The sequence below is a fragment of the Candoia aspera genome, chromosome 2 (assembly GCF_035149785.1).
Source record: "Candoia aspera isolate rCanAsp1 chromosome 2, rCanAsp1.hap2, whole genome shotgun sequence".
Taxonomy (NCBI): Eukaryota; Metazoa; Chordata; class Lepidosauria; order Squamata; family Boidae; genus Candoia; species Candoia aspera.
Window position 1 is genome coordinate 7,313,114 of NC_086154.1, and position 25,606 is coordinate 7,338,719.

The following is a 25,606-nucleotide window of genomic DNA, read 5'->3' on the forward strand; positions in this document are numbered from 1 at the left end:
AGAAAGGTTAATACAGGGAAAGATTAAGGAAAGTGATGGTGGCTGCTGTTCCACAGTTAGACACAGAACTGGGGACCTGAAGAAGACAGGGGGTCTGACTGCAAGAGTAGAGAGACAGGAAAAGAAACTTTGAAGAGTTAACAAAAGTATGAAAATCTCTGGGTCCAAGATGGACCAGAGACACAGAACACAGCCATGCCTGGGGTGGGATGGGATGGGATGGGATGGGGTGGGGGAGGAGGGATTCATCCTGGAGCAATGGCTAGGAGAAATAGGAAGTTGAAGGAGAACTAGAACAGGGCAGCCGAAGAGATGAAAGGAACGAGAAGCCATGATAGAAAATCTACTCCTGAGAAATGAAGAGGTAGAAACCACCAGGCTTTTCTCCCTACTCCCCTGTGGCCAGCTGGGATTCCACCCCCATAACTCCTAATGGTAGAGGGGCAGCTTGAGGTGTGCCAACGGTCCAGGAGGATCAGTCAGCTCTCTTGGCCTTTTAGGAGGGAAAGAGGCTGGCAGCTTCACCAGCTGAAAACCAGCCAGTGAATTGTGGGGAGGACTCAGGGTTGAAAATGGAGTGGTGGAGAATCAGACTGAATAGGCCAGGCAGAAGAAATCCAAGAGGGATCAGGCAGCCAGAACAATTGCTGCATGAGATTCTTGCAGAGTGCATTGTGTTGGGGAGAATTATTTGATTGAGTGTAATCTGTGCTTTGGAAATGCTCCTTTCCAGCTGGCTTTCTCACAGCTAGCTCTGAGCAGCCCTGCCAGGACACCGGGAGAGTCATCCCCTTGAATTCAGTAGCTCAAGCTCTTCTTGCACGTGTGTGATACTATCTCTATGTCTGCAAGGCTGTGCGGATTTCAGATGGAGGGTGGACCTCCACTGGGACAATCAAGGAACACAAGGAAAGGTTTGACCTGGAAGTTGTGCGTCTTCCATATAAAGCAGAAACAGTCCATGTTTTCTCAGAGCAAGAAGGGGGAGCCTGTGGCCTTCCAGGGGCCGCTGAGCCACAACTCTCATCGTTCCCAGTCAGCCTGGCCAGTGGCAAGAGAACCTGGAAGTTGTAATTCAGCAGCCTCTGAAGGGTCTGGAGGCCTCACGGTACAGCCGTCACCAGACATACAAGACAAAACAAAGGCCCCTTGTCGAAACTTAATCTACCTTTTCTACAGAAGCCCACCCAAGATTTCTGGAAGCCCATAAGGACAAAGGGGCGGATTCCTAATCACAGTGATGCCAAAGTGACAAGACATGCAATGATGCCAACTCCATTCTTTTGTTCTTACCATCACATGAAAATATGGATGAGGAGGAGTTTGTATCACACCAGTAGGGTGTGTCTTTCGTCCCTTGCTCCTTCCTTCTACCCCTGCAGATATATGGGGGAGAGGCAAGGGGGCAAAGTGACAAAATGTTTCTCATGACATCACCATGCAAACACTGGGTCTTACCTCAAGGTGCAAGTAGAATAGGCTGGGGGCTGTATGGTGACACCATGACACCCGTTTCATTTCTCCATCACTGTCCTTTGCAGTGCACACTTACAGAAACAATGTATTTAAGAATGTTGCAGCTGAGACCTTCATTCTGGCAGAGGGGTGCAGAGGGACTTCTCCTCCTGTTGGATCAGTTATATAATTATTTGAACTAATTATGGACTGCTAGAGAGACATCTCTTAAGAGCCAGGAAGCATTTTTGGGGGGTAGGGCACAACCCTTGAGGTACAGGTTGTCTGGGCAGCTTCAGTTCTGGTTTTAATTCAGTGAAAGCAGAGGAGATGCAGAGATGTGGAATTAGGCAGAGACACTTAATTCGGGAACATTCCTTTTCCTTGGAGCAGAATGATGACATCATGCACAAATATTTTCAGGGAAGGAGATGTGATGTACTGGAAAGTTCTGTCCTTCCTTTTTGCCATTCAGGAGATCAACAAAGATCCCCACCTCTTACCCAACATCACCCTGGGCTACAACCTCCATGACAACTTTCGAGACAGAAGAATGACTTTGGGTGCTCTGTTGGACCTGCTTTCCACTGGAGAGGGCAATGTTCCCAACTACAGCTGTGGAAGGAAGAAAAACCTGCTGCTTCTCCTGGAAGAGGCCAACTCTGACCTATCCATCCTCATTGCAGCCACACTGGGCATCTACAAAGTCCCACAGGTGTGTGAGAGGGAGGGTGGCTTGGAGTTTTCCCCAGATGAGACTTTTTCTCAAAAATGTCTCACAAATGCTTTGAATTTGTGGATTAACAGTCTTGAACTCAAGATATTGATACATGGATAGATAGATAGATAGATAGATAGATAGATTGATTGATTGATTGATTGATTGATTATGTGCCATCAAGTTGTTTTTGACTCTTAGCAAATACATAGATAGATTTTCTCCATGACAATCTATCCCTAACCTGATCTTCCAGGTCTTCCAAGGGAGGCCTCTTTGGCACTGCAACTGAGCCCCTCCACCTTGCTGCTGGTTGTCCTCTTCTTCTCTCTCCTTCCATCCAACTCTCCCAGCATTAGAGCAGTCAAGAGGCTGGTGGGAAGCGGTGTAATATTTGAGTTTTTTGTTGTTTATTCATTCAGTCGCTTCCGACTCTTCGTGACTTCATGGACCAGCCCACGCCAGAGCTTCCTGTTGGTCGTCAACACCCCCAGCTCCCCCAGGGATGAGTCCGTCACCTCTAGAATATCATCCATCCACCTTGCCCTTGGTCGGCCCCTCTTCCTTTTGCCTTCCACTCTCCCCAGCATCAGCATCTTCTCCAGGGTGTCCTGTCTTCTCATTAGGTGGCCAAAGTATTTCAGTTTTGCCTTTAGTATCGTTCCCTCAAGTGAGCAGTCTGGCTTTACTTCCTGGAGGATGGACTGGTTTGATCTTCTGGCAGTCCAAGGCACTCGCAGAATTTTCCTCCAACACCACAGTTCCAAAGCATCGATCTTCCTTCTCTCAGCCTTCCTTCTGGTCCGGCTCTCACAGCTGTATGTTACTACGGGGAACACCATTGCTTAAACTATGCAGACCTTTGTTGTCAGTGTGATGTCTCTGCTCTTAACTATTTTATTGAGATTGGTCATTGCTATTCTCCCAAGGATTAAGCGTCTTCTGATTTCCTGACTGCAGTCAGCATCTGCAGTAATCTTCACACCTAGAAATACAAAGTCTTTCACTGCCTCTATGTTTTCTCCCTCTATTTGCCAGTGATCAATCAAGCTGGTTACCATAATCTTGGTTTTTTTCAGGTTTAGCTGCAAGCCAGCTTTTGCACTTTCTTCTTTCACCTTCATCATAAGGCTCCTCAGTTCCTCTTCGCTTTCAGCCATCAAAGTGGTACCATCTGCATATCTGAGACTGTTAATGTTTCTTCCAACGATTTCAACTCCAGCCTTGGATTCCTCAAGCCCAGCATGTCGCATGATGTGTTCTGCATACAAATTGAATAGGTAGGGTGAGAGTATACAGCCCTGCCGTACTCCTTTCCCAATCTTAAACCAGTCCGTTCTTCTGTGGTCTGTTCTTACTGTTGCTACTTGGTTGTTATACAGATTCTTCAGGAGGCATACAAGATGACTTGGTATCCCCATACCGCTAAGAACTTGCCACAATTTGTTATGGTCCACACAGTCAAAGCCTTTAGAATAGTCAATAAAACAGAAAGAGATGTTTTTCTGAAACTCCCTGGCCTTTTCCATTATCCATCGGATATTGGCAATTTGGTCCCTAGTTCCTCTGCCTTTGCTAAACCCAGCCTGTACATCTGGCAATTCTCGCTCCATGAACTGCTGAAGTCTACCTTGCAGGATCTTGAGCATTACCTTACTGGCATGTGAAATGAGTGCCACTGTTCGATAGTTTGAACATTCTTTAGTGTTTCCCTTTTTTGGTACGGGGATATAAGTTGATTTTTTCCAATCTGATGGCCATTCTTGTGTTTTCCAAATTTGCTGGCATATAGCATGCATTACCTTGACAGCATCATCTTGCAAGATTTTGAACAGTTCAGCTGGGATGCCGTCGTCTCCTGCTGCCTTGTTATTAGCAATGCTTCTTAAGGCCCACTCAACCTCACTCTTCAGGATGTCTGGCTCTAGCTCACTGACCACACCGTCAAAGCTATCCCCGATATTGTTATCCTTCCTATACAGGTCTTCTGTATATTCTTGCCACCTTTTCTTGATCTCTTCTTCTTCTGTTAGGTCCTTGCCATCTTTGTTTTTGATCATACCCATTTTTCCCTGGAATTTACCTCCCATGTTTCTAATTTTCTGGAAGAGGTCTCCTGTCCTTCCTATTCTATTGTCTTCTTCCACTTCCGCGCATTGCTTGTTTAAAAATAATTCCTTATCTCTTCTGGCTAACCTCTGGAATTTTGCATTTAATTGGGCATATCTCCCCCTATCGCTGTTGCCTTTTGCTTTCCTTCTTTCTTGGGCTACTTCTAGTGTCTCAGCAGACAGCCATTTTGCCTTCTGGGTTTTCTCTTTCTTTGGGATGTATTTTGTTGCCGCCTCCTGAACAATGTTGCGAACTTCTGTCCAGAGTTCTTCCGGGACCCTATCTACTAAGTCCAGTGCCTTAAATCGATTCTTCACCTCCACTGCATATTCCTTAGGGATATTAGTGAGCTCATATCTAGCTGATCTGTGGGTCTTCCCTAATCTCTTTAGTCTGATCCTAAATTGTGCAAGAAGAAGTTCGTGATCAGAACTACAGTCAGCTCCAGGTCTTGTTTTTACCGACTGTATAGATGACCGCCACCTTTGGCTGCAAAGGATGTAATCAATCTGATTTTGGTGTTGTCCATCTGGTGAAGTCCATGTATAAAGCCATCTCTTAGGTTGTTGGAAGAGAGTGTTCGTTATGCAGAGTGAGTTGTCTTGGCAAAATTCTACCAGCCTATGTCCTGCTTCGTCTTGTTCTCCCAGGCCATGCTTACCTGTAATTCCAGGTGTCATTTGACTGCCCACCTTAGCATTCCAGTCTCCTGTGATGAAAATAACATCTCTTTTAGGCGTGTTGTCCAGTAGGTGCTGCAGATCCTCATAGAACTGCTCTACTTCAGCTTCTTCAGCATCTGTGGTTGGGGCGTATATTTGGATCACTGTGATGTTAGATGGCTTGCCCTGAATTCGAATTGAGATCATTCTATCGTTTTTTGGATTGTATCCAAGCACTGCTTTAGCCACTTGACTATTAATTATGAAGGCTACTCCATTTCTTCTGTGGTCCTCTTGTCCACAGTAGTAGATCTGGTGGTCATTTGATGTGAAGTGGCCCATTCCAGTCCATTTCAGTTCACGGACGCCCAGAATGTCTATCTTTAATCTTGACATCTCACCAATAACCACATCCAGTTTGCCGTGGCTCATAGATCTTACATTCCAGGTTCCAATGGTGTGTTGATCCTTAGAACATCGGATTCGCCGTTCACCACCAGCACCGTCGGCCGCTAACCGTCCTTTTGGCTTTGAGCTAGCTGCGTCATCACATCTGGGGCTAGTTGAACTCATCCTCTGTTCCTCCCCAGTAGCATTTGACCATCTTCCGACCTGGGGGTCTCATCTTCCGATGGTATACCAACATATCTCTGGTTGTACTGATCCATTTAGTTTTCATGGCAAGAATACTGGGGTGGGTTGCCATTACCTTCCCCAGGGATCTCATTTAGTTTGATCTCTCTGTCATGACCTTCCCATCTTGGGTGGCCCTTCACGGTTTAGCTCATGGCATCATTGAGGTGCTCAAGCTCCAGCACCACGACAAGGTAACGATATTTGTGTAGAGTGAGCCAAGAACCGTGTTTCACTAAGAGAACTTCCTTGAAAACCAAGGTCTCCTCTTTCATTGTAACAACCACCATATTGACACCAATTCTCATGCTGCCATAAAGGCTAAAACAGCTATAACAGTATCTTTATTTTATGATTGAAAACAGGAACCCTAATCAGTGCTTGACAGCCACTGAGTGACCAAATATAGTATAGTAGTGAATTATTTATACTTGGCCAGATCTCAAATTATTCATGCTGATGTACGCTGCCACCTCTCATAAGAGGAGGCTTGGATTTCCTCTTATTTTTAGTCCTCTGAATGTCCATTGATGAGATGCTTGTTTACATTCTCTGCATTTCTGCTGTCCCATTAAGTCCAGCAAGATAGGTTGGAATCATCCCGCCATTATCTGAGCTCTAACACTACTTTTTCAGTACCTTGCGGTTTGGCTTCATTCTCATCAATGTATCCTAAAATCCATCACCTTCTTGTCCTAGCAAGAGAATTTGGGGATCATCCTTACTTCCTTTGCCCTACTCCTAATCTGAACCTCAAGCTTGGTCTTGGGAATCTTCAGTAAATACCGAGAAACTCCCATCGTCAAGGCCAACAACCAGGATGTCTCCTACATCCTCCTGGTCTCCCTCCTGCTTTCTTTTTTCACCTCCTTCCTCTTCATTCGCCGGCCAAAGAGAGCCACCTGCCTTCATCGACAAACAGTCTTCAGCATCATCTTCTTAATCGCTGTCTCTTCTGTCTTGGCCAAAACAATCACAGTGGTGTTGGCCTTCCTAGCCACCAAGCCAGGGAATGGAGTGCGGAGATGGCTGGGGAAAGGTTTGGCCAACTCCATCATCCTTTCCTGTTCGCACATCCAGGCTATCCTTTGTTCCATCTGGCTAGGAGTCTTTCCCCCATTCCCTGATTCTGACATGCATTCACAGCCTGGAGAGATCATTCTGCAGTGCAATGAAGGCTCCACTCTCATGTTTTACATTGCCCTCACCTACATGGGTTTCCTGGCTGCCATCTGCTTCACGGTGGCTTTCCTGGCTAACAACCTGCCTGGGGCCTTCAATGAAGCCAAGCTGATCACCCTCAGCATGCTGGTCTTCTGCAACGTCTGGGTCTCCTTTGTGCCCACTTACCTGAGCACCAAAGGGAAGTACACGGTGGCCGTGCAGGTCGTCTCCATCTTGGCCTCAAGTGCTGGCCTGCTGTGTGGCATCTTCATCCCCAAGTGCTACATTATTTTATTAACACCAGACCTGAATACAAAGGAGCAGCATGTTGTGAAGACATAAATCACGATACAATTTCTTCTCAAAGTCATGAAGTCATCTTCATTCCGTACCTTCCCCATCTCTGAGACTGGAACCGAATACTAAGCACCAACTGATACCTAAAAGTGAAATAGGAAACTGATCCTCATGAAATTTTCTTGGCGGTATAATTCCCACCCAGTGTTTTAGATCAATATTATTTTTAGGGTAATAGACTATTTCTCTCGTTCTTCTCTCAATGGTCTCATTATGCTAAAGCCTAATTTCCCACTCTTTCTGAATCAATGTCTTGTAAAAAACAATGCTGCATTGTGAATGTTTTACTTTTGTTGTAAGCTGCCATGCATCTGTATGGAGTTGGGTGTATATAAATCAAATAGTAAATATACATACATGCATCCAGCTGGCATGTCCCCCTTTCCCTGGGAAGATCCAAAGAGAACAGACGCCTCCAGCGAACTTTGCCCTTGCTATATAACCTCAGACAGAGATGCTCAACATTAGACATCAAGATGATCGATCTCGCAGGCTAACTGTGTTTCTGTGGCTGATCCAACAGGTGGAAAAGTACCAATCGAAGCAAATATTTGCAGCTTAGGGTTGAACTGTGGAGTCCTTGGTGCTCTCTGAGCCTTGTTGTTTTCTTGCAGATGTTTCATTGCAGGCTAGGCAACATCATCACTGCCTAGTCTGGCAATGAAACGTCCACAAGAAAACAACAAGGCTCAGAGAGCACCAAGGATTCCATCAGTGGAGAAGACCATCTGCACCCCTCTGCCAGAATGAAGATCTGAGCTGGAGCGTTCCACTCTGGGTCTTGTTACTGTAAGTGCGCACTGCATGTTGCAGTGATGGAGAAATGAAACGGGTCTCACGGTGTCACCATACAACCCCCAGCCTTTCTACTTGCACATCAAGGAATGTCCTGGGGTTTGCATGGTGATATCACAAGAAACATTTTGTCACTCTGCCCTTTGCCTCTGCCCCACATTCCTGCCAGCATGGAAGGAAGGAGCAAGTGATGAAAGACGCATCCTAGTGCTGTGATACAATCTTCTCTCCTTCCATAGTTTCATATGATGGTAAGAACGAAAGAATGGAGTTTCCATCATTGCATGTCTTGTCACTTTGGCAACATTGTGATTAGGAATGCTCACCTTGGGTGGGCTGCTCCAGGAATGGTAGATTGACGAGCAATCACCGACTGAATTTGGACAAGAGGCCTTTGTTTTGTCTTGTATGTTCGGTCAGCACTGCAGCTGGGGGGGGGGGGGCAAACAGCACTGAGGGGGGGGGGGGGTGCCAAAATGGGCACAGATTCCATGTTTGTCCCGGGTAACACAGATCCTAGTTGTGGGCCTCTGTTTGGTGATGGCTGTTCCTTGAGTTCTTCAGGCCCTTCAGAGGCTGCTGAAAATCTTGAGCTATGGAACTCAATGGGATGACTCTCCCTGTGTCCTGGCAGGGCAGCTCAGAGCTAGCTGTTCATCCTCTCCAGAAAAAGGAGCATTTCCAAAGCACGGATTATACTTAATCAAAAAATCTTCCCGAACACAATGCTCTCTGCAAGAAGCTCATGCAGCAATTGTTCTGGCTGTTTGACCCCTCATGGATCTCCTCTGTCTGGCCTATTCAGCCTGATTCTCCTTGCTCTGATTTTAGTCCTGAATCCTTCCTGCAATTCACCCGCTTTCACTGGTGAAGCTGCCAGCCTCTTTCCCTCCTGAATGGCCAAGAGAGCTGACTGATCCTCCTGGACTGTTGGCACACCTCAAGCTGCCCCTCTACCAGTGGGACTTAAGGGGGAGGAATCCCAGTGGGCCACAGTGGAGTAGGGAGAAAAGCCTGGTGGTTTCTCCCTTGACCTCTTCATTACTCAGGAGTAGATCTTCTATCTAAACCTCTTGTTCCCTTCATCTCCTTAGGCTGCCCTGTCTAGTTCTCCTTCGACTTCCTATTTCTCCTAGCCATTGCTCCAGGGTGAATCCCTCCTCCTCCACTCCATCCCATCCCAGGCATGGCTGTGTTTGCGGGTCTCTGGTCCATCTCAGACTCACAGCTTTTCATACTTTTATTAACTCTTCTAAGTTTCTTTTCCTGTCTCTCTCCTCTTGCAGTCAGACCCCCTGTCTTCTACAGGTCCCCAATTCTGTATCTAACTGTGGAACAGCAGCCACCATCAATTTCCACAATCTCTCCTTCGGTTAACCTTTCTCTGAGGATCCTATCTCTCTTACTTCTGACTTCTTCTAGTTACAGACTTAGAAACCAGATCCTTAGCTCACAAATTAACTTCCTTACATCTCATGTCTCTTCGCTGGACACTTTGCAGCAGACTTTAATCCTTGTATTGATTTTTCCACTCTACAACCAACTAAGCTACAGATAGAAGAGACTGAGATGGGACTCCATCTTAAGTTTTTGCTTCTTGTATCTGGGTCAACTGCTTTAATGACTTTTTCTTAAGAAAGGAGACATTCAACATATGCTTATGAGTTTGATTTGTATACTCCTTTCTACCCAGAGAGCACTCAGTATCTACATATCTAAGATATGCCTGTATATCTTTCACATTGGTCTAGCAGATGCACTTGGGGATGTCCAGAAACAAGACCAGGTAATGTAGTTGTCTCAATTCCATTCAATATTGGAGGACAAGATGGTTTATAGGATGAAGAACCTGCATGCTTGGAGAATATTTAGGAAGAAATGCTTTGAACCACAGATGAGCACAACACCTCTCTGCTGTTCATTCTAGCCGCCCAACTTTTTCCAGGCTTCCCCATGAGCTCTCACACTCAAGAGTCAAGCTAATAAGTGGATTCCTGAAAGCAGTGGGTTTTCTATGTCGATGAATCCTGAAGAAGAAGAAGAAGAAGAAGAAGAAGAAGAAGAAGAAGAAGAGAAGGAGGAGAAGGAGGAGGAGAAGGAGGAGAAGGAGGAGGAGAAGGAGGAGAAGGAGGAGGAGAAGGAGAAGGAGGAGGAGAAGGAGGAGAAGGAGGCAGCTAAACCTAAAATGAACATCAACAACAAAGGCAGAAAAATGCCAGGCACAAAAGCCAAAATGGCTGCAAGCCCTTCCTGCCCCTGGTGGGGAATCCCAGCTGGGCCTTGGGAAAAAGCTCCAAAGTCCTTCTGAAGATCCAGCCATGGACTCGGTTGGGGTGGACCTTCCATCAGTGGCTTTCCAAGCTGAGATCCCTGACTGGCCTCCAGGAAGGAGCGAAGAGGTTCCCCCCTGAAAGTGCAGCTGGAAACTGGCAAAGGCACAGTAAATGGCAAGATGCCACCAGGGTGCACCCAATCGGACGCAAAGGGGTGGCCCCAGGGCTAGTACCTTTTCTTCATGCATGAATCCTAAAGCCGGGATTCTGGATAACTGGGGAGTATCCCTAGTTGAGCCCTTATCTGCAAAGGGCGATAGAAACAATCTGGACAGCTATAGTCCTTTTAACCGTCTAATATTTAGCAAGTTAGGTGCATGGTACCTCTGTATATATTAACTTGAACATATGGGCTATTGAGGAGAGCATTATAGATGCCAAACAAGAAGACTTCCAGGGGGTAGAGCAACAATTGATCCCTGCCTGATGTTCCCATTCAGTACTGAAAAATACACAAAGCAATCACATCCTAAGTGTTATGCTACAGTTGTTGATTTCTCAAAGCATTTGGATTGATCTCAAGGAGCAGGCTATGGGCAAGTTTAGGTCAATCATTAATATAGGTATTGTCCAAAGGTTGCTTCGTTAAAAACTGGGAATAGCCCAGTCACATGATCTGAAGCCAAATTGCTGATGAAGCTAATATCACACAGAAGTTATTTTTCTTAGGACTTTTGCTTTAGTTTGGCAAGTAACACAAAATAGACAAGTAAACAGGAACTGTTTCTTTGGTCCCCATCTTTGGCTGTGTTCAAAAGAGAAGCAACTCCCATCTCAGCAGATGCTGGGCTAACTTGAATAAAATATCCGAAGTCCATCACAGATCAAGACCCACCAAATCCATACTGATGTGCGACTGTCCACACTCCGGTAAAAGCCTGTCTTGAGACTGGATTGCCTACACCCTTTTCCTTAGAGAGGTTTAGGGCCAAGTTCTCCGGTCTCACTCACAGGCTCGGCTTCAAAGTTGGGTTCCCATCGGTGACTTCTCCCCTCGTGCACCTCTCGGTTGATCTATTCAGAGTTCAGAGAGGGGATGTCTCTCCTCTCAACAGTTAGGCAAATCACGGTGATTTACTGTATTTATGCAAAATCACTAGAGCCTTCATGTAAATTTTCAGATTTGACACAAACATGTCAATAACATGTTTTTATCACAATAACACACTAAGTCCCTCGTGGCTGATGTCATGGCATTGGAGAGTATCGGGCACATAAATGGATCTGGAGGAAGAGAGAGCCTGGGGAGGCTTTGAGGACACGTAGGGGCTGTGCTGACTTCTCTCCCCTTCAAAAATGAAGCCTTGGATGGACTTTGCCTGGATTAAGAAATCCACCAAAGCTTCTGTCTTGGAAGAGGGATTTTTCTTTTTTCCCCACCTCTCCTTCCTGATTGTTGTTCAAAAGAGACATTTTGTCAGGAACAAATTCATGTTGCTGCTTCTGCTGCTCTTCTTGCCCCAGGGAGTCTGCGGGAGGCTCAAAGCCAAATGCCTCCTGACTCTGAAGAGGGATGAGATGGACCCACAGAATTATTACAGACCAGGAGAGCTTTCCATTGCTGGCATCGTCTCTGCAACCAGGTCTGTTTTTGAACCATTAAGCTTCAACACAACTCCTGCAACCCAAGTAAACGAGTAAGTCCATCTTCCTGAACTGCATTACAAGCACTCCGTTTCTGACTGACTTCGTAATTTCCAGCCCTACTGTCTTACAAGGCATTGTCCAATTGAACTGCTAGTTTTTCTCTCTTTCTGTCCCACCTCAACCTTGGAGATCCATTTTCTACCTGGCAGCTGATGAGTCTCCTTTCAGGTTCATACTCACTTGTGGATTGGGGCTGTCTGTTTTGTCCCCTGCCACGTGCAGGTGGAGCCTTGTGAGGAGCACTTAAGTTAACCACCTCCGCCTATGAGATTGATAATGCCTTTCTGCCTGAGGGATTGCGCTCAGCAGCCCTGAAGGAGGCTGTGTTGTGCCCCCTTCAGAAGAGGCCATCTCTGGATCCGGTGGTCCTATTAGCTATCAGTCTCCAACTTCCCCTTTTGAAGGAAGGTGGTTGAGACAGAGGCAGTGGGTCCACCATGCAGCATTTATTTATTGATTTATCACATTTCTTCACCGCCCATCTTGGCAAGCAATGCTGGGCTCTAGAATCTGAATCCTTTTCCACTTAGATCCAGATCTGGATTTGGGACTAAGAGAGCTTTGTTCACCCTCCTGGATGACCTTTGCAGGGACCTGGATGGGGGTTGAGTGTGTCTCCTGGTCCTTTCAAACCTCTCTGCAGCTTTTGATACTGTCGACCACAGTATCTGACTGGACCTTCTATGCAGGTAGGGAATAGGAGGGGGTTGTCCATTCAGACTATGAAACCAGGCAGAGGAATACAAAAATACTCTTTATTAAATAACTATTTACAATAATTCAGTCCTTTGAAATATGAAGAACTGGATTCAGTCATACCCAAATGGGCCACAATGGAAGAGTGGGGCAGGACCTGTCAATTGGAAACCGGGATACTGGGTGAACTGGAACGCAGGGTACTGGAGACACAGGTCTCAAACCGGAAGAATACTTGAATTACTCTGGCGCTGGTACACCGGATGGGGCTGAAGACCCACATTGGACTGGAGGCCGGTAACTGGGACCTCAAGCAAGACTCGCATGGCTGGAAACATGGCTGGACTTGACTCGATTCACAGGACTGGAGACTAGAAGCAAGGCTGGAACTCGGACCAAGGCTGGGAACTCGGAACAAGACTGGACTCAGCTGAGAGCCCCAGACTGGGCTGGAATCCAGATCCAGAACAAAATAGGTGTGAAATACCTGAGCATGGCTGAACACACGATGCATGGCCAGAAACAAAGGCACACGTATTGGTATATTGTTTTTTCTGCTACAGATTATGGTTACTGTTGAGGTTTTCCTACTAACGATTAAGACTGCTATTATACCTCATCATTTTGGCCGGGTGAAGAGGTTGTATTTGATTGTCTCCTTTCACGTGCTTCATGCAAATCGCCTGGGGGGAGGATCCTGCCCGGACTTGTTTCTTACTTCCTCTTTTTTTCTCTCTGCCGATATGTAGCAAGCCAGGCTTGCTCTCAATGAGAGCTAAGTCCTTTAAATATGTTTTGCTTTTGTTTTGCTTTTTGTAAATAAATTATTTTTATAGAAATGCCTGGTGTGTGACTTTTCTGATCTCTCCTGGGCTAAAGGCTTTCCCAGCATTCTGCCAACAGTTACTATGGTAACAAATGATTTTGGCCAGTTGAATTTAATTGTCTTCTTTTCAGGTGTAATCGTTGTTACTAGCCTGAAGCAAGGGCAGTTAGTTTAGTTTCAGTATCCCTTCTCTTTAGGCATGTAGAGAGTAAGCAGCTCTCAGAGAGCCCGTGAGAATGCAGAAGCCTGTAAATATGTCTTTGTGCTTTCTGTAAATAAATTTATTTTTATAGAAATGCCTGGTGTGTGACTTTTCTGATCTCTCCTGGGCCAAATGCTTTCTAGCACTCTGCCAACTGGTGATGGGCCCAGGAAGCAGCCCAGTAAACCCAGAAAGCACAGTAACACCCCAGAGAGAATAGAGAGATCTGCTCCACACCTCATACACAATTTAAAGGCAGGTAGCAAAGACCTGTGAAGATTTTCTTTGGAGCCACCTGGAGATTTTCCAGCAACTGCTGGTCTACAGGACAAAGAAGCCAGCTGAGGTGACTTGCAAAAGAAGGAAGAAGCCATGGCTACCTCCCAGCCCTCAGCGATGCCTCTGGAGCACCTATCAGAGACCAAGTATTTGAATTGGGCCCTGAAGATGGAGATGTATCTTCGCAGAGAGAATCTTTGGCTGCCAATTGGTGAGCAAAACCCCCAAAATCCCAGTGCTGAATGGCTGAGGCAGGATGAGCGGGCTAGAGCCACCATTATCCTGGGAGTTGAGGACAATCAGCTAGTCCAGGTGTGAGGCATGCAGTCTGCAAAGCAACTTTGGGACGCTTTGAGAGACTTATATGTAAAGGCAACAGCAGGGAGTAAAGTTACTCTGACAAAAAAGCTGTACAGAGCCTACCTTGCAGAAGGAGATAGCCTTCCTGAGCACCTGCATTATATTCAGCAGCTGTTTGTTGAGTTGCAGGAGAGAGGAATGGAATTTACACCTCTCACAAAATCCTATATCCTCCTGTCCTCACTGAATGAAACGTGGGACACACTGATTTGTACCCTGGAGGCTATGCCTGAAGCAGACCTCACCCCATCGTATGTTACACAGTCTCAAACCGGAAGAATACTTGAATTACTCTGGCGCTGGTACACCGGATGGGGCTGAAGACCCACACTGGACTGGAAGCCGGCAACTGGGACCTCAAGCAAGACTCGCATGGCTGGAAACATGGCTGGACTCGACTCGATTTCCAGGACTGGAGAAGAGAAGCAAGACTCAGAGTAAGGCTGGACTTGGCTGGAAGCCCCAGACTGGGCTGGCTTCTCTGGACTGGAGACTCGGAACAAGACTGGACTCGGCTGAGAGCCCCAGACTGGGCTGGAATCCAGATCCAGAACAAGATAGGTGTGAAATACCTGGACATGGCTGAACACACGACGCATGGCTGGATGGAACCGGAGGCATATGGTGGCACTGGCGTTTCCAGGTGCCAGGAAGCCTCTTGGAAGGTCGTGGAGTTTCAAGACTGGAAGCAGAACTGAGACTGCTGGGCTCAGTGAGCAAAGGATCCTCAACGGCAGCAGAATATTCAAGTCCTCTTCAGAGTGGAGCAAAGGCGCTGATTCCTCTTCGGCAACAGACGCGGTCTCCGATGCAGGCCGGGACTCTCCCATGGAAGCTGGAGTCCCGGAGGATCAGTTGTCTCCGGCAGCTCGCTCTTCACGTGTCTGCCTTTTATCCCAGTCCTTGGCATGCGTGGACCCTTCCACAGCCAATCGGGCTCCCTTCTCTTTCGCATGCTCTTCTGCTCCTCGTTGGTGCATACTGATTGGCGGATTCAAATCCTCCCCCGAATCCTGGCCAATCTGCACCTTGGACTCTGCTGATCCATGAGTTTTGTTTTCCCAGTTTCGAGCAGGGATATTTTTAAAGTGAAGAGATGAAAATATTTTATTTGAATAGCAAGTTGAAAGCTGTTCAGCTCTTAGCACTGAAAAATTTATGCCCAACGGCTGGAGAGATACCTGCCAGGCCTTCAAGTGTGGGGTTCCAGTGTTCTTGCCACCTTTGTTCCTTGTCCTCTTGGATCTGGATGAAGAGGCTGCATGTAAGGCTCGTGACACAGCCCAGACGGTGCTGGAAATGAAATAGTTGTCAAGAGCCAGGATCTGATCCGTCTCCTCCTGGGGAAGAGCCTCCCGTTCTTCCCTCTCTCTGCACCGTCTCCAGCGTTTGACAGAAAAAGCGTCCTTGGTGTAGGAGCAGATAAAAGATTTCTGTGAAAAACTTTGCATGGCAGAATAAGAATACTGAGTTTCAGCCCAGTAAGTTTCTGTTTCCTCCTCTGACTCAGAAAGGGTTTCACGTTCCGAGTCAGAGGCAGGCTTGACTCTGACAGGTGTCCTCAAACTGGAAGGGACCATTCATTTCTTCATTTGAAGTTTTTGAAACCTGCCCCAACCCTGTGACTCTGGGAGATGAACAGGAAAGAAAACAGAGAATACAACTACATGGAACTAACAAACCCTCCCCAAATGAAGACCCAACACCTATAAACAAGAAACCAGGGCTTAAGCAGGAGGGATCCAGCTGTGTCATGTTCCCCGTTTCAATGTTCTGTTAACATCGTAACGTTTCACATGTCAAACCGTTCATCCGTGTATACTGAGCTTGCACGTTTGCTGGTATTTCCCATTCATGCTCTGTTCTTTGTTTTGTTACTTTGGAATGTATGTTTGGGTTTGCAATCCTGTTCAAGGTTACTTTCCCAGGCGCGTGTAACGGTTGCTAGCACCTGGGAGGGGGTGGTGGCTGACGGGCGCTCGGGGCGGGACTGGGTTGGAAGCAAGGCTTTTAAGTTTGTATTTGGCACGCTTTTGCTCATTCTCAGCTTTCTCTGTATTTGCATGCTATTCCTTTAATAAATCAGTTATCTTTAAGCCCGAGCTTGTGAGACTGAGTATTTGGGATTAGGCAACCATTACAAACTGGTATGAACTGCTTTATGAAATGCGAAGAGGAAGGACACCAGAGGGACCTCTGAGGACATGAATTCCAAAGCAGAGGGGCCACTGCACAAGCTGCCATTAAGCCCTAAGCCCATCCCACACACACTTGTTGCAGGAAGAGACTCTAAAGGTGTTTGTACTGAACAAGCAGATTCAGTCCTGGCAAGGCAGTTCGTCACGTAGCCAGCACTACAATGTCTAAGATCCTGCAGACAATAGCGAATATTTTGCATTGAGCCCAGAAACCAAACTATTGGTAACCACAGCAGGGACTTCAAGAGAGGTGCCATTCTGCACTGGTGCGGTTGTCCTATCATGAGGGCAGATGAATTCAATCAGGGATGGACTTCTTTCTTTGTAGCACAGGGGCTGAACTTGGACTCGGGGCACCGTTGGAATTAACACCCAGATTAGACTATAGAGCTGCACTGATGGCTTTTCAGAGACATTTATTTTTCTCACTGTGCTCAGTGGGATTCAGAGTCTGACAGAAATGATGCTTGCTTTGCTTATAATTCCCAACTGCATAGTTCTTTTGTGATGGTGGTGATGATGGTTGTCTGTTTCTTCTGCTGGTTCACTCTCCAGGGAGTTGTCCAACCATTGACTTTCACGGAGAGTCAAGAGCAACAGGAGGCAATATCTTGCATCAGAACATCTGGCTAGATAAGACACCAGAGAGAATCTGGGCAGGCAACAGATGGGCCACTGATGTGACACCTTCAGTTATGAAGCTAATAAAAGCCACTGAAGCATCAGTGTTCTGAGCACTTTGGGAGGTGTTTAGGGATTCTTCTAGGGTTCAGGAAATCAAGCCCAACATATGAATCAGGTATGCACAGAAATGCATGTCTTCTTATGCTGTTACTATGGCTTCTGATTCCCCACGCAGTCACTGGGATGCTCAAAGCCAAATGCTCTCTAACTTTGGGGAAGGATGAATTAGACCCACGGAATCATTACAGGCCAGGAAGTCATCTGTTAAGTGGTGTCATTTCTGCAACAGAAAGTGAGCATCCACTATTCAGCTTCCACAACTTTCCCTCTGCTAAAATTTCCAAGTAAGTCACCGGGTGCTTGACGGTATTAAGATCTCTCCACTCCTTGCCAATTTCCAAAACAGCAGTTCTCTTTAACTACTATGGCCTGTCCCCTTTCAGGGCATTTGAATAAATGATTGTCTTGTATTATCTCTGGGGGATGTCATTGGGGAATTTTTTTGTAGATTGTAGCTGATGAAGCTTATACTGAAGTGAGATGGTGGAAGGCACAAGATCTTCCTGCCATCATTTTAATTGGCAAAAGAAAATCCTACCTCCATCACATCAGTAGTCAGAGATTGTGGCTGAAGGGTCAAGGCATGGCTTTTCCATTCTCCACCTGCCACCCCTGCACCATATCTAGCACCTAAGATGGTTCAGTAAGATTAGCTTAGAAAACAGGAGCAATAAAGTATGGTTGAAAGGAGAAGGAGGGTGGAGGAGCTGAAGGAAAAGTATGATGCCTGCTGGGACATTTGAGGTGGAGCAGATGTCTTCTCTGTTGTCCCAAAGCATGGCTGAACCCAATGGATGTACATTTCACAGGAGCCATTAGGAACATCAGGAGGAATTTCCAAATGGAAGAGTCACTGATGTTCATAGGGGAGCAAATCACTAGAGGGAGAGGGAGAGACAACAAATGAAGTCCCAAGAATGTTCTCACAACACATTTGTGCAATTCTTTCCTTCTCACTTAGCACAAGTAAGACCCATTGCCTCACCTCCTTGAAAAAAGGAATAAACCAAGTTACAAGAATGTTCTCTGATTTACAGCAAACTTTGAGCATTTCTTGCTTTCCTTCCCATTTAGCACTAATGCATTTCTTCACCTCCTTGGAAAAAAAACAATGAAGAAAAAAATGTTCCGGTTCCAATGTGACCATGGAGACAAAATTTTGATGGCTCCTTTTATTTTGTATAACCCCTGGAAGGGCTGCATGTGTCCAAGTCCAACATAATTTTGAGAGTTTTATAGTTAGGGCCATTTAATTTATTTATATTATGGCATGCATATATTGGAATTCTAGGTTATATATGCTTGTAAGACAATTGAAGTGAAACAGCAATGTCTTTCAATTGTCTTCTCCTTCTCCTTCTCCTTCTCCTTCTCCTTCTCCTTCTCCTTCTCCTTCTCCTTCTCCTTCTCTGCGACAAGATTTTCAGAATCTGCTCATTTCCCCAGATCACTTGAATCATTAGGCAAACCATCAAGAGTTGAAAACATTCACGAAAATCAACAATAGATGGCAATTGTGCATTCGCTTTAACAAATACATTTTGTGGAACATTCTACCTCCCGAGGTGAGGCAGGCCCCTTCACTCCCAACCTTCCAGAAGGGTTTGAAGACCTGGATCTGCTGCCTCACTTGGGATGGGAAGGGCAACAGATCTTCCTGGGGGTGGCTGGTGATGTAGAGTTCTCCCTGCCGAATGGAAATTTCCCACTTGGATTCCGTATTTATATTTATCTATTATGTTGGTATTGTAGGTGTTGACTTGGTGATTTTATGATGTTGTGGTGTTAAGGTGAATTTTATTGTAAACCACCCAGAGTCCCCCTTTTGGGGGGAGATGGGCAGTGATAGAAATGTGAATAATAAATAAATAAATAAAATTTTAGCTAAGCACTGAAGGGCAAGGGGCATTTTAAAATATAATAATGTTCTTGATGGTGATATAATATGCATCTATTGACAGGAAAGGATACAAACAATACTGGAAAATTCTGTCCTTCCTTTTTGCCATTCAGGAGATCAACCAGGATCCCCGCCTCTTACCCAACCTCACCCTGGGCTACACTATCAATGACAATTTTTTCAAGGAAAAAGTAACCTCAGATGCCTTGCTAGACCTGCTCTCAACTGGGGAGGCCAATGTTCCAAACTATAACTGTGGGAAGCAGAAAAATATACTGGCTGTCCTTGAAGGGGGTGAAGTTGACATTTCCATCCAGATTTCAGCCATACTGAGCCACTACAAAATCCCTCAGGTGTGTCTCCATGTGCATCTGTGTGTGTTTGTGCATGGCAGCTTCTCAGCTCTATTCCACTCATGGTTTTCTCTAAAAAATTCAAGGGTGGTTTCCATCTAAAAATGGCAGGCAAAGGGGAAGGATGGAAATGGTGAAAGCGGCCACTTTCCTCTTCATCAAGACCCCAGTTGAGGTTAGGAGCCAATGCTGGGAATGTTTGAGGGAAAAATCCTACAGTCAAAGTCCATCAAGAAGATGTGCTGGGTATGAGCAGATCCTGCAGGAAGACAAGTTGTGTGAGAGGGTAGTTCCTTTGGTTTGACCCAAAGTTTGTTCTTTTCTTTTCAGATCAGTTATGCTTTTGCTTCACAAGTTCTGAGTGATAAAAAACGTTTCCCTTTTTTCTACGGAGTGCTCCCCAGGCAAGGTTCCCAATATCCAGGGATTGTCAAACTTCTCTTGCATTTTAGGTGGACATTGATAGGACTCATTGCTCCGACCACTGAGAATGGAGAGAGATTCACAAGAACATTGACTCCTATGCTGACAAAGAAGGGCATTTGTGTTGCTTTTTCATTAGGAACTGCCTTTTCTTTCAAGGACTTTGAGAAGATTCTTGGCCAGTTGAACAAATGGAGAAAAGTCAATGCTTTGGTTTGTTACATGGAGGCAAGTTCCTTCCTAGGACAAATATTCTTCCTTCAAGTAATGATGCAAATGTTTATAGAGCCCAAAGTTGACAAAGTCTGGATCACCACCGCTTTGTGGGATTTTACTCTGGAGTTAAAGTCTCTACAGTATATCCCCTCCCTCTATGGTTTTTTATCCTTTCTTATCCACAGGCATAAGTGGGCAATAGATGACAACTTTCCTCTCCTTTACTCTTCCATTCTGAGCTTTGTAGATGAAGGGTTTCATTGTTTATACTCAAAGCCAGCTGGGTCTGTGAAAGGATGGACAAGGTGCCGTGAAAAAGAAGATTTGAGGATCCCTTCTCCAAAAGAGCATGAACAAATCCTGTCTCTTGATGGTTATCACATTTACAGCAGCCTCTGGGCTGTGGCGCATGCCATAAACACGGCATATTCCTCCAGGCCCACCACAAGAGTGAGGAACAGGAGCTACCAAGTGGAAGCTCAAATGCTTCAGCCTTGGCAGGTATTCTCTACTTTACATCTCCTCTACATGAGAATCAGATCTGTAGCTCCATATCATGGACAATTGGAATTAGTTTATTTTGATCATGCTAAAAACACAACAGGGAGATGAAATGTGATGAGGTGAAGAACTCCTTGGAATGGTTCTACTGTCTGCAAGCTTAGTAGAACTAACGGACCCCAGTGGTGGGATCCAAACGTAGTGATGGAATCAGTGTCTCCCTGATCCTTTTAATGATGTTCCAAATGCATCACACACAGTAGCCGGTCTTGAGATTAAGTCCATTTTTCTCAGAGCACAGGTTTGCACATGTGTAAAGGCTTTAATTAATTAATTAATTAATTTTATCACATTTTATCACCGCCCATCTCCCCCCAAAGGGGGGACTCTGGTTGGTTTACAACGATTTCCACACCTCTAAGAAAGTCGAGAAGTCAAGTCCCTTTGAATTGAGTTTGACTCCTGGTGACTTCAAGGAGTAAAGCTTTTACTTTAGCCAGGCTGGACGCATTGCCCTCAGCAGTCCTTTTCGGACGTTTTATGGGTACTCCCATGCACCTTCGGCTATGTCCATGTGGAGACGGTTCAATAGAAGCCCTAAGCCATATGCTATTCTATTGCTCCCTCTATAAGGACTCTAGACAGAGCTTTATATATCCATTACTGAAGAAATTTCCAGGTAGGGAGAGTGACTTCTACCTAATGCTACTTCTTTCAGATAAGGACCTGAAAATATCCTCCCAGGTTTTGTGCTACCCTCTGCAAAATATGCCACACCATCACTTAGATTTGAAATTTTTAACATAGTATTTTATTTTAATTCATTTTGGATTTTTATTTTAAATGAATTTTGGATCATAGTATATTGATTGCTTTTGCTTTTACGTACATATATGTATTAATGTAAGATTGTTAGTATGTATAGTTTTATTGTGTCTGGCCTTAGGGCTGTAATCAACGTGATTGATTGACTTCAAGGGGATGTTCCTGCAGGTTTCTTGTTGGCTGTCAGGAAAGGTTTCTCTGGGAATATCATTTCCGATCATCTTATTTTCAATTCCTAATCAGGCCCAATTCTGCTTAACTTCTAAGCTTAAACCAAGTCAACCCAAACTTCTAAACCCAAAAGAAAGAGCATAAAAACAGTCAGTAATGGAAGAAGGCCAGTAGAAATGCTAAAAAGACACTCACAGCTACTCATGTTAGAATGAATTCTGCACCATAAGGGCACAGTGGATGAAAGGGGCAACTTGTCAGATTGTTCCTCTGCATCCTGCAGTTTTCTCTTCTCTTCCCTTCTAGCTCCATCCATTCCTGCAAAGCCCTCAGTTTCACAACGTTTCCATGGATGGGGTATATTTGGATGAAAGCAGAGAGCCAGCAGCTGACTTTGACGTCATGAGTTGGATTATGTTCCCCAACAAGTCCATCGTCAGAGTGAAACTGGGGGATCTAGAAAGGCAGGGAGCCCCAGACCTCAAGTTCACTCTTGATCAGGGTGGTTTTGCAAAACTCAAATGGCTCAAGAAGGTAGGGAAAATGTTTTTTTTCCACTTCACGGACTCCAAAGCTTTCAAATTCTGTAATGAACTCTCTGTGCCTTTGAGTGCCTGGTGATTTCACTGAACTGTTGAGCTTCAAGAGAGAGGACATTTTCCCCAGCTCTTCTAGTAACTGTGCGGAAGAAATACGCTATTTAAAAGCAGATTACCTTTGACCCTTAAAGTGTTGTTTCATCAGCAAAGCACCAGCAGGTTCCCAAATGGACTTAGCTCCTAAAGAACTTGAACTCTAAAATTGGCACTGAGGAACACCAAAGGCAAGAAAGTGAATGAAGGGAGAGAGACAGAGAAGCAGTATTCATGTCACTGATGAGGGTTTAAGGTCCGTTAGAGGTTTCAAATTTGAATCAGAAAATCCAAGAGTTGAGAGGGGTTATTGAGGCTCTCAAGCTGCTACTCAGTCCTGGAATCGAAACGAGTACGTCCCACCCTCTCAATTTGTAAGTGGCTCCAAAGTAATCCAGGTTCAACCCAAAGCAGAAGATTGACTCTTTCCATTTTTTTGAGGGGAGGCAGCTGCTTTCAAGCCAATGTTAGTTCCTGGCAACTAGCTGACAAGTCCCTGCAGTTTTCTTGGCAAGGTTTCAGAAGTGGTTCTTCCTAGAGCTGTGAGAAAGCGACTGGCCCAGGATCTCCCAGCTGGCTTTGTGCCTAAGGCAGGACTAGAACTCACGGTCTCCCAGTTGCTAGCCTGGTGCCTTAACCACTGCACCAAAGTGGCTCTCTTTCTCTCTCCATAGATCAATCTAAACAGGTTTCTTTCTTGCTGTTCCTTCTTTCTTTGAATAGCCTCTCCCTCCTTCCAGGTGTGTGGAAAGTTGTCAACCTGGATTGGCCAAGGGGGCTCAGGAAGGAGAACCCATCTGCTGCTACCTCTGTCTTCCCTGTGCAGAAGGAACCATCTCCACTCAGGAAGGTGGGTGAAAACACCTCCTGGGAAGACAAGTTGCCCAGATGATTTCCATGGAAGGGCTTCTGGAAAGGCATTTTGTAACCTGGCTTTTTCAGAATAAGTACAGTAAATACATTGTTTGCCTCCATATCCATTGTGTGGGTCATGATCTTATGCTACAAATGATGCAAGAGATGACAGCTTTTGGGTCAGTATCAGATGACACAAGACAATTTAGGCAAATGATCTATTTTGGGATCATATTTTTTTTAGTTCCATCCTGGAGGAGCTTCTTTTACCAATATTTAACCAACATTGTTTTCACCCAGTTTGGACAATTTGGGTCCAATTGACTTGCCATCTAGTAAACACCGAAACTAGACTTCATTTTTTTCTGAATCACCCTTATAGCTGGCAAAGATTTTGTCTGCTTGTTTATTTGTTTGTTTGTTTGTTTGTTTTGTGACTTTAGAACCACCCATTTCTGCTACTTCAACTGTGCAAAGAAAATCCTGGAATGTCCCCTAATGCAAGCAGGAGCTCTGCTCAGGGATATCACCCACCTTTCATTCAACTGTTATTGTCCCATAAGGAGAATTATTCACTCTTGCCTAAACCATTTCTATATTTTTTGCTTTTTCTACTATTTTGAGGGTATCAGCTCTAAGCCAAACAAGGGTAAGCAGTAAAGGATATATTCTGTTTTTTTCAGATGCAGAAAAATGCACCAAGTGTCCAGAAGATCAGTATCCAAATCAGGAACAAACCCAATGTATCCTCAAGGTCATCACTTTCCTGTCCTATGAAGAAAAGTTGGGGATCATTCTGGTTTTCTTTATCCTATTCTTGTCCTTCACTACCTGTGTGGTATTAGCCATCTTCATTAAACATCTAGAAACTCCAATAGTCAAGGCCAATAACCGTGACCTATCCTATATTCTCCTCCTCTCCCTCCTTCTTTCCTTCTTAACCTCCTTCCTCTTCATTGGTCCTCCAAGGAAAGCAACTTGCCTTCTCCGACAATCAGCCTTCAGCATCATCTTCTCTGTCGCTGTCTCTTGTGTCTTGGCCAAAACAATCATGGTGGTGCTGGCCTTCTTGGCTACAAAGCCAGGAAACAGAATGAGGCGATGGCTGGGGAAGAGCTTGGCCAACTCCATCATTCTTTCTTGTTCCAGTGTCCAAGCTGTCATATGTACTTTCTGGCTATGGAATTCTCCACCCTTCCCTGACTCTGATATGCACACCCAGCCTGGAGAGATCATCCTACAATGTAATGAAGGCTCTGATGCCATGTTTTATGTTGCTCTTGGCTACATGGGCTTCCTGGCTGTTGCCTGCTTTACGGTGGCTTTCCTGGCCAGGAATCTGCCTGGGACCTTCAATGAAGCCAAGCTGATCACCTTCAGCATGCTGGTCTTCTGCAGCATCTGGGTCTCCTTTGTGCCCACCTACCTGAGCACCAAGGGGAAATACATGGTGGCCCTGCAGGTCTTCTCCATCTTGGCCTCCAGTGCTGGCCTGCTGGGCTGCATCTTCCTCCCCAAGTGCTACATCATTTTACTAAGACCAGATCTGAATACAAAGGAGCAGCTAATCATAAAAGTAAAATAGATAAAAATGATTCTTATTCATCCTTTTTTCAAGGAGAGACATCTGACACCTCTTTGTATCTCCCAAATGATACCTTTGGGCACCTCTCTTCTGTTCAAGGACCAACCATCCATGGCTGCATCTGTAGCATGGACAGCACTTTAACTTCCCTTGTGCTGATCAAGTAGCTCATTTCAACTCTTATCCATCCAGTTAAGATACAATTTTATTTTATTAAGTTTACCCCCAACAGGATACATCTCTGGAAATTTGCACAGTGGGGTTGATAAAGGACATTGGAACATCCAGAGAGGAGACTACGTGAAAGATAATCCAAGCCTATTTTATTATTACAAGCTAGTTTATTATTACCTCTCCAAAGGCTCAGAATTCTTCCCACCCCAAACCTGTCAGAACCTCCTCTTTTCCCCTATTGGCTGTCAGGGCTCAGGTGACTCCCTTTGGGCACCTAAGACAGGCTTCTTCCTTAAAGGGCCAGCTCTCCCCACTGCCCCTTCTTTTACCTCTTTGGCAAAGGGACTGTTGCCATCCACTTCCTGGCAGATAACCTGTCCTTTCAAACTGGTCTTTCTCTTCATTTTCCTCCTAGCTCCCTCCGCAAGCCTCTTTTCAATTGTTCTGCCCAAACTGTCAGATGCAAACCGGATTGGCCGTCTTCCTTTTGAAGCTGCAAATTCCCCAAATGCCCCTTTGCAAGAAACTAAACTCTCAGCTTAGCCATAAAACATTTAGAAGGACAAGGAATGATGAAAGGCTGGGAGAGGTTCTAAGAGGCAAACACAGACTCTGGGAAACACGGACAGGGTGATAAGCCTTGTAACAGGAACTCTTCTGAAGGAAACAAAGTCCATGACATTCTGCCTCTTTGTTCTTTTAAAACTTCCATTGTCTTTGTAGGCCTGCCCCATGACCTCATAGCCATCTCCTGGTGTGCTCCCTGGCCTCACTAGATGCCTGATGCCCT

General features: G+C 45.4%; 1 protein-coding gene across 1 annotated transcript; it reads left to right on the forward strand.

Annotated features, from left to right (window-relative positions):
* The first annotated feature begins 961 nt into the window (after positions 1-961).
* Positions 962-24,717, forward strand: LOC134489785 (vomeronasal type-2 receptor 26-like). Its single transcript, XM_063292651.1, has 6 exons — positions 962-1,108; positions 1,931-2,170; positions 19,195-19,434; positions 21,877-22,034; positions 22,943-23,052; positions 23,741-24,717. The coding sequence occupies exons 1-6, from the start codon at positions 962-964 to the stop codon at positions 24,640-24,642; spliced, it is 1,797 nt and encodes a 598-aa protein (XP_063148721.1). The 3' UTR covers positions 24,643-24,717.
* The last annotated feature ends 889 nt before the right edge of the window (positions 24,718-25,606 follow it).

What these genes read in the sequence shown, in the direction of transcription:
- LOC134489785 (XM_063292651.1), top strand. Translation starts at nt 962, where the DNA reads ATGTTTTCTCAGAGCAAGAAGGGGGAGCCTGTGGCCTTCCAGGGGCCG. An exon ending in AAGGGTCTGGAGGCCTCACG is followed by an intron (nt 1,109 to 1,930) that starts GTACAGCCGTCA and finishes TTTGCCATTCAG; the next exon opens with GAGATCAACAAAGATCCCCA. An exon ending in GCCACTACAAAATCCCTCAG is followed by an intron (nt 19,435 to 21,876) that starts GTGTGTCTCCAT and finishes CTTCCCTTCTAG; the next exon opens with CTCCATCCATTCCTGCAAAG.